The 8,848-nt window shown below is 38.5% G+C and overlaps 1 protein-coding gene across 1 annotated transcript; it reads left to right on the top strand.

The window, feature by feature from the left end:
* The first annotated feature begins 5,737 nt into the window (after nucleotides 1–5,737).
* LOC109241492 (glycine-rich RNA-binding protein 4, mitochondrial-like) lies at nucleotides 5,738–8,314 on the top strand. The gene is made up of 5 exons (XM_019408230.1): nucleotides 5,738–5,843; nucleotides 6,722–6,865; nucleotides 6,941–7,009; nucleotides 7,169–7,275; nucleotides 7,494–8,314. The coding sequence occupies exons 2-5, from the start codon at nucleotides 6,730–6,732 to the stop codon at nucleotides 7,959–7,961; spliced, it is 780 nt and encodes a 259-aa protein (XP_019263775.1). The 5' UTR covers nucleotides 5,738–5,843; nucleotides 6,722–6,729; the 3' UTR covers nucleotides 7,962–8,314.
* The last annotated feature ends 534 nt before the right edge of the window (nucleotides 8,315–8,848 follow it).

Below are 8,848 nucleotides of genomic sequence, written 5' to 3'. Positions count from 1 at the left end.
AGCTTGCGAGATTTGGCCCAATTGAACTTCCAAATTGCAAATTGAAGTGTTGTGGGAGGCTAATTGAGCATCAGAGTCGGCGTTCTTCTCCATCATTTGTTTAAACATGTTCTATATTTGGCCCATTTCATTGTTAGAAGAAATCGGACCTTGGGAAGGATACGGAGGTGGGTTGCTTGGTTGTTGAAACATTGGGGGCCTTTGAAAGCCCGACCCCTGATTCCCTTGGTTATTATTGTTCCAACCCCCTTGGTTGTTGCCTCCCCCAATTGCTTTGATTGTTTCCACCCTAATTACCTTGGTTACCTTGATTATTCCAATTGCCTTGATTATTGGTATTTCCCTAATTGCCTTGATTGTTGTTACCACCACTCCAATTGCCTTTCAGGCCTTGGTTGTTCCAATTTCCTTGATTTCCTTGTGACCGCCATTGTTGTTGAGTTTGCCCTTGAGCATTGTTTCTTTGGCCTTGATAATTGTTGACATATTACACTTCTTCTTCTTGCTCATTGTACAAATCACCTTGGTCATACCCACTATCATCTTGCATGAATTGTTCCGGATGGATTTGCATTTGTCGACCTTTTTGCCGCCTCTTGTTCATCATCATATTCACACCTTCCATCGCATTCACTTGTTTTGGCCTTAAACTTGTTGAAGCTGAGCTTTGGCCAATTGATTCATTGTAGTTGTCAACTCGGCAATAGCTTGCTCGTGATCATGTAGTTCCTTGTGTAGGTGAATGATATTTGGGTCCCCTTGAGGAACATTGTCTCTACTTTGCCATGCCGATGAGGTATCTACCATCTCGTCCAAAATTTCACAAGCTTCGTCATAAGGCGTGCTCATGAAGTTCCCACTGGCGAGTTGATTTACCACACATTGATTTGTTGTGTTGATCCCCTGGAGAAGGTTTGTTGGATCATGGCCTCGGTCATATCATTATTCAGGCACTCTATAACCATGGTACAATATCTTTCCCAAATCTCATGCTATGGTTCATTGGTCTCTTGCTTGAACGTAAGAATCTCATCCCGAAATGTAGCCATATGTCCCGAAGAGAAGGATTTGGCAATGAATTTTTCGCCAACTCGTCCCATGTATGGATGGAATGATTGGGCAATCTCTCTAACCAGTCCAATGCCTTTCCCCGTATTGAAAAGGGAAATAGCCTCAACCACAGCGCGTCTTCGGAAATATCGGTTTGCTTGTTCCCCCAACAAGTATCGACGAACCCTTTGAGAATCTTGTAAGCATTTTGACTCGGATCCCCGGTGAAGAATCCCCGTTGCTCAAGTAATGTAAGCATCACATTGGTGATTTGGAAGTTGCCCGCCCTAATGAGGGGCGGGACTATATCACTCGCGTAACCCTCATTCGGCAATACCCGGTGCGCTGCCGCTCTTGGTGGAGGTGGGGGAGGGACGGGAACATTATCATGGGGCGGTCGTCCTTGCCTAGTTTCTTGAAGTTCGGAAAGAACCTCATCTCCTTGATCATCGTCCACTTCCTCCCCCAATGGCACATTCCCAATGGTCTCCTTGTTGAGAGTCATTCTCATACCTATAATCAATTCAAAAACAAAGTTAGTGACTCGGATGGAAAAGAAGATAAATCACACAAAAACCTAGATACATAGCTTAATCTGTTTAACTCCCCGGCAACGGCGCCAAAAATTGATGTCGCCCAAAATCACACCACAAATATAGGTTGTGACGCGGCCAAAGCAATAATAAAAATTCAATATAAGTCGGGGTCGAATCCACAGGGAGTTAGATTTTGGATTAGGAATACACCTAGTGTGACTGTATGATGTGCCCAAGATTGCACTTCTACATATTTGGTTGTTTTCTACTTCTAATGACTATGCTAATGTTTGTAATTGAAAAGCTAAGAGAACGATATTTTTTGTTTTGATTGTTTTTCAAGTTGGTAAAAGATCTAGGGTCGTGACTTGCACCTAGGTGGTTACCTAACGGGTTGTAAACTTTAGAGTTTGATTTGTCGGGCTTGTAATATAGAAATCACACGCAATTACCCACTCAATACATCTCTGTAGGTAGAGTGGTTTTGCCCAATTTGGCTTTCTCAAGTCCAAATGGGTATTGCACAAAACAAGTGATAAATGCTCAAGTCGGGTTTTACTATCTCTAGATTCAACCCTTTACTTGGGGCTATCAATTTCTTGAGTTCACCACAATTCCTTGTTAGCCAAGTTTTTCTAGACTTAGTGTCTCTTTCTCAAGTAGAGACTAAGTCAATTGGGCATGAATCAATATTTGCAACCATTAATTCTTGAATTCAAGCAAGAACTAGGCTAAATATCACTAACCCAATCACAAACAAGCCCTAAATCAAACACCCGTTAAGTACCCACACTAGAGCTCGGTCACGACCTAGCTAGAAATTTAGCTACTCATGAAAAAATAAAGAAATTAAAGATGAATCTAAGATAAAATCCATAATAGATGATTAAGAGAAGAAAATCTATGTTAAAATGTTAAACTACTATAATGTTACCCGGTACAGTAAAGAAAAACGGCTCAGTGCTCCCTACTTACAAAACTTAACCTTAAAATGACAAAAAGTTCTATTTATACTATGCTGAAAATATCTTACAAAATTGCCTCTGCGGGAGTTGTGCGGCAGCACAATTATGTGTGCGGTCCACACATTGAGACTTGGCTTGACAGGTTCCAGTTCTGCGGCCGCGCAATTCTGGATCGCAGCCGCACTCCTTCAACTTTTGTGGAACACACATTTATGAGTGCGGCCACACTCTTTCTTCTACAGCCGCACAATTATAGTGTGGTCCGCACTTCTTGACCTTGGGCTTTGGCAATGTGGGACTTCTGCGGACCGCACATTTTTTAGTGCGGCCGCGCTCTTGATTATGCGGCCGCACAAAAATGGTGTCGTACGCATTTCTTCTTAACCTTAAAATCCCATCTCTCTGAACTTTATCTTCTACGGTCGCACCAGAGTTGGGCAGTTCGCACTTTGCAGAGCATTTCTTGTCTGAGGCTTCCTTCATGATCTACGGCCGCACTCAATATTGTGCGGTCCACACAGTGCCCTTTTAGCCTGGTTTTTTGTCCTTATCCAAAATTACTCCTTCTTGAGTTGATTTTCATCCCTTTAGCTCATATTCTAACACTCCTACAAGCAAGCACATTTCACTAGTTTTCGGGAACACCATTAAGCAATTTTGAGCTAAAACGAAAGTAAAAGAGTGCAAATAAGTAGTCAAAATCCCTACTTATCACATCCTACAAAGAAAAAATGGGATCGTGACAGAGAAGCGCTAGAATATGTTAACGGTGCTTTGTAAATTGCTAACTGCACTTTATGAGTCGCTATTGATGCTTTGTGACCCGCTAACGGTGCTTTGTGCACCGCTAACAACATGAACTACTAATGGCGTTAACGATGCTTTGAGAACCTCTAATGGCGCCCTGTGAACCGTTAACACCACTTTCTGAAGCGCTAACAGAGCTTTATTAACCACCAAGTACATGAACTGCTAGTGGCGCTAAAGGAGCTTTATGAGCAACTAACGACACTTTATGAACCGCTAACGGTGCTTTGTAGTGGTTCTAACGACACTTCGAGGGCCGCTAATGGTGCTTTGTGAATCGCTAACGACGCTTTGTGAACCGCTAATGCTGCTTTGTGAATCGCTAATGAGGCTTTGTAACGGTGTGAATTGCTAATGGCGCTAATGCTGCTTTATGAGCCACTAACGGCACTTTATGAACCACTAACAATACTTTGTAAACCACCAATAGTGTTGTGTGAACAGCTAATAGTTCTTTGTGAACCGCTAACGGCATGAATGGTTAACGATGCTAACGATATTTCCGAATGATTAACGGTGCTTTGTGAAGCGGTAATGGTGCATCGTGAACCGTAAAGGTAAAAATTAACTTTCAAAGGCGTTAAGTACGTAAAAACTGTCTTTAAGATGCGTTAAGTACGGAAAAACTAAATTGAACTCGTGTAAGTACGTAAAAATTACCTTTAAGACGCGTTAAATACGTAAAAATTAAATTTCTTACGCGTTATGTACGTAATTTGCGTTTAAGACGTGTTAAGTATGTAAAAGTTTCCTTAAGACACGTTAAGTATGTAAAATTACCGTTAAGATAAAAATTGCATTTAATACGCGTTAAGTACGTTAAAACTACCTTTAAGACACATTAAGTACGTAATAACTACCTTTAAGATGCGTTAAGTACATAAAAATTATATTTAAGACGTGTTAAGTGTGTAAAATTACCTTTAAGATGCGTTAACTACGTAAAATTGCCTTTAAGACGCGTTAACTACGTAAAAATTGCCTTTAAGACGCGTTAACTACGTAAACATTATTTTTAAGAAGCGTTAAGTACGTAAAAATTGCCTTTAAGACGCGTTGAGTACGTAAAAAAACTGCCTTTAAGACGCGTTAAGTACGTAAAAACTATATTTAACACGCGTTAAGTATGTGAACCGTTTTAAGGTGCATTAAGTACAGTGATGTAGCCATACAATGCCAAGGATGGTCAAGTGAACACTCTTTGCCGGATATATATATAGAGAGAGAGAGAGAGGTTAAATATTACTTTATATGGCTATATATTATATTTTCAACACCCATGACACAATTGAGTGAGGTAATCCAACAATCGAGAGTGTTCAAAGTGAGGTATTGTTCACGATTTGAATCCCTATCATTTTTATTTGCTCATTTTGTTTGCCAAAACAAAATGTAGACCACCATGTGTGGTCTAATTGACTCTTTTCCAATCTAAAAAATTCCTAATAAATAATTCTTACAACTTAAAATTTGTGTAAAACAAACAACTAATCTTAAAAATTATTTCTTAAACAGTGTTTATAATTTAAAAATCAAGCTCTACAAAAATTTCTTCAACAAAAATTCACCATGTACTCCAAACCTCTTGAGTCTCTCTACTCTTTGGTTTCATGCTTACTTTATTAGTAAACTTTCTTTTATTTTCTTGTTTTATGTTATTTGATTTAGGAAACTATAATTCTTTTGCAAGTGTTTTATTGCTTAGCTAAATATTGCGTAGTTTAATTTAAAATTTTGATGCACCTACTCATCGAAAAATTTATTGACTTGTTAAGTACGTAAAAATTGCCTTTAAGACGCGTTACGAGCATATACATTATCTTTAAGACGCGTGAAGTACCTAAAAATTACCTTTAAGACGCATTAAGTATGTAAAAAATATCTCGTTGCTTAAATTCATTATGCCACAAATCCATGCAGCAAGATGGTGCGGTTTTAAATTCCTTAAGGACAAAGATTAATTACTGTCGATTTTTCTTGTGCCCAAATCTATATTTTTCTAACAAATTGAAGGTAAAATCTATTCTGCTATTAACAATTAAAAAAGAGTGAAGCATTTCCAATGTCAAAATGAAAAAATAAGGGATTTTTATTGATCATTCTTAATTGTGATCCAAAAAAAAAGGAACACAAATCAGTCTTGGTCTTGATCGTTCTGGTTCACTAAGAGTTGGTGGAAGGAAGTTTCCAGTAGAACCTAGTATGTGTCTTAACCTAAACATGTGGGAGCGTCAGCCCTAATCAAGGGCTTAATTAAATTGAAATATAGGGAGTATTTTTTTTCTTTTTTTCCCAATTAATCCAATCTGTTGACAACCGCCACGTGTACACTCTCTTTCATCAACGGCCAAGATCTTTCTAATTGTAATCGAAGGCCAAGATATTTTACAATATTTATTTATACCCACAAACTTCTAAAACCCTACTACTACCGAGTACTGACTGAGCTCGGGTTTAAGGAAAAGTTCTCATCAACGCAACAAAGGTACGTTTTTTCTTCTGCAAAATTCCTCCTATATATCTGTCTCCCGTTACATTGATTGTTATTGTTTCAATTTGTAGCCACAGTTGTTTAGTTTTAGTCAAAAGGTTAGGGTTTTAGCCATTTCCATTCTGTTTCTTGAACACCAGTACTAGTTTACTACAATAAGTCTTGGTTTTGGATTTTTTCACTTTTTATATGATCCTTTTTAACTAGTTATGCCAGCTCCTCTCGATTGAAAATTCTCATTTTGGATATCATAGTGAGCAAAGTTGGATGCGGATTGTTGCTACTTAAAAGGTTATCTTTTTAATTGTTTTGTTGGTGGGGATTGGTGGATTTTTTGATTGATAGAATGATTAGTTCATGACCCGTTTATTTTCGTGATTTCCTACTTTTAGTTGTATGAAAAATGTGGAATATTTGATATGTGCTCCCTTCACGCTATTTTATATGATTGTCTTTGACTGAACATGTTACTTTGAGCTAGTTATGATATTCTTGCAAGTGAAAGAAAATATTGAAATAATGGTTGGAAAGTTAATTTGAATGTGTTTGATATCAGAATGAATTTGAATTTTTGAAGTTGTGAAAGTTGTATTGAATAATGTTTTTAACGGGATGGATCACATATTTTGGGACGTGCCAAAATGGAAAGACTGTCATATAAATTGGGACGAAAGGAATATGAACTTAGAGAAAAGCAACGATCCATTCTTTTTCTGTTTTGCACTGGTTCAAAATATCTAGTGCCTTTCAGCAGTTTATGGTGGAAATGGAATTGATTCTACAACCAATAATTTCTTCTATATCTAACATCTTAACGTTTATTTTAATGTTGATGTTTAATATTGACTCTTGGCGTTCTGTCCTTTTCATAGGTTTAAAGATGGCTTTTGTCAATAAAATTGGAAATATGCTTAAACAGAGTGTAAGCAGGCACGCGAACTTGGAACTGTGTGCCTCTAGAACATCACTTTACCAGGCTATAAGAAGCATGTCTTCTTCAAAGCTTTTTGTTGGAGGTAAAAGGATTTTGTTCCCCGTTGTAGTTGCTATGTTCTTTTTGTTGCTCTATAATTGTCAACTATTGACTGCAGGTCTCTCATGGGGCACTGATGAAACCTCTCTGAAAGAGGCATTCTCACAACATGGTGAAGTGATTGAAGGTATTTGTCTCGTGAATTTACCTCTGTTAATGTAAAATTTTACAGTGGACTCCATAAGTGTGGTTCACAGAGCCTATGAAATTAATTTTTGCTCTGAACAAATTAGAATATATATCACTGAAATTGATGAAAGGATAATAATATCTGCGGTTCGTGCAGCTAGAGTTATTATGGATCGTGACACAGGAAGATCCAGAGGATTTGGCTTTGTTAGTTTTACGTCAACTGAAGAAGCAGCAAGTGCATTGACTGCCTTGGATGGCCAGGTAATTATGTCCAGGTTTCTTTCTGAACTGCTGGTGAGAGTTATTCTTGAAGAATGACAAACGCCTTCAGCTTTTTTATTCACCTTCACTTTTTGGTGCCTTTCTTTCATATTGTCACCAAATTGCTTTTGTCTATTTCTTCGATCAAATGAGATGAATTTTTTCGAACTAGCTTTTTGGGACCAGGATCAGGTGATATTTCTTATTTAACTTTTCAGGATCTCCATGGGAGACAGATAAGGGTTAATTATGCCACAGAAAAGCCTCGTGGCAGTTTTGGGGGTGGTTATGGTAGCGGTGGTGGATATGGTGGGGTAGATGGAAGTTTTGCAGGTGCTGGAGGTTATGCATCCAGCAATTATGGAGGTGGTGGTAACTACGGTACCAACAACAGTTATCCTGCAGGTGGTGGCAACTATGGTGGAGGAGTGGGGTATGGTAGTGGTGAAGGTGGCAACGATGCTGGAGGTATCAGACAAGGCGGTTTTGGTGGTGGATATGGTGGTGGGAATAGTGGAAATTACAACGCTGATTTCACACTGGGTATGGTGAACAATGGCGTCGAAGAACAGCTTAGTGCAGACCAAGGGACTGAATCTGTAAACAGTGATTTCACACCGGGTGCAGAAGGAAGTTACAGGGATGACGATGATGAGCCAAATGGCTATGCCAACTCCAGGGGTTGATAATATGTCCTTTCATGCCATTCAAGAACTTCGCTTCCAGCACGTACATGTTCAGAACATGTGTTGAGGCAACAAAAGTATATTCTATTTCCAGCAGGCTACTGATTGCGTAGTTTATCTAGTTTTATGTATGTTTAGGATTAAACTGTAACTTCTTTTACCATCTTTGTTCTTTCTTTTCAAACGGTGTTCATTTTGGAGCTCTCCAAGTACCGATTTTAAGCATTGTGCAGTGCTAATCTTTTGCTACTCTTTCGTTTCTTTAGATGCTTAGTGGTGTTCGCAAAGTGTATGATTACATGATCATGATCTAAGGGGATTGTATTAGATGAGAAAAAGGCGTTTGCTTGGTACATTTATTGACCTTTTTCGCTAAAATGAAATTAAGGCATTTGGGGGTGTACACGATATGAAATTTGAACAAGAAATAGATGTTGTACATGTTAAATTGATTAGATCCCATAATTAACAAGTGGATGTCTTTCTTTACTTCACAGTCGGTAGAGTTAAACACATACTTGGATCTTCAAGCTGTTTTGTTACTTTTACGTTGATAAAGTTCTAGACACTCATTACTTGCTTGACTACATGCGAGTTTCAATGGCTGCTTATTGTTACTAAAAACACAGATAATCAGTTCAACAAATGGGAGCCATTTCTTTGTTAGGTGAGAAATATTCCTTCAAATTTTCACACTGAAACTACAAGCAACAGCATCAAAGAATTTCTAGTTTCGACTTCCTGGAGGAAAGGATAATGGAAATACAAGGTTGTGGAGTCTCCACAAATACATAGTCCTCTTGGGTTGGACATCAATTGCTATCTAATATCAACTTGACACAATACTACAGAGCCTTCTCTATTCTTCCTCCCCCCCCCCCCCCCCC

This window comes from Nicotiana attenuata, unplaced genomic scaffold, assembly GCF_001879085.1.
Source record: "Nicotiana attenuata strain UT unplaced genomic scaffold, NIATTr2, whole genome shotgun sequence".
Classification (NCBI taxonomy): Eukaryota; Viridiplantae; Streptophyta; class Magnoliopsida; order Solanales; family Solanaceae; genus Nicotiana; species Nicotiana attenuata.
Note: the sequence above shows the minus strand (reverse complement) of the source record. Positions and strands in the feature narration are given on the sequence as shown.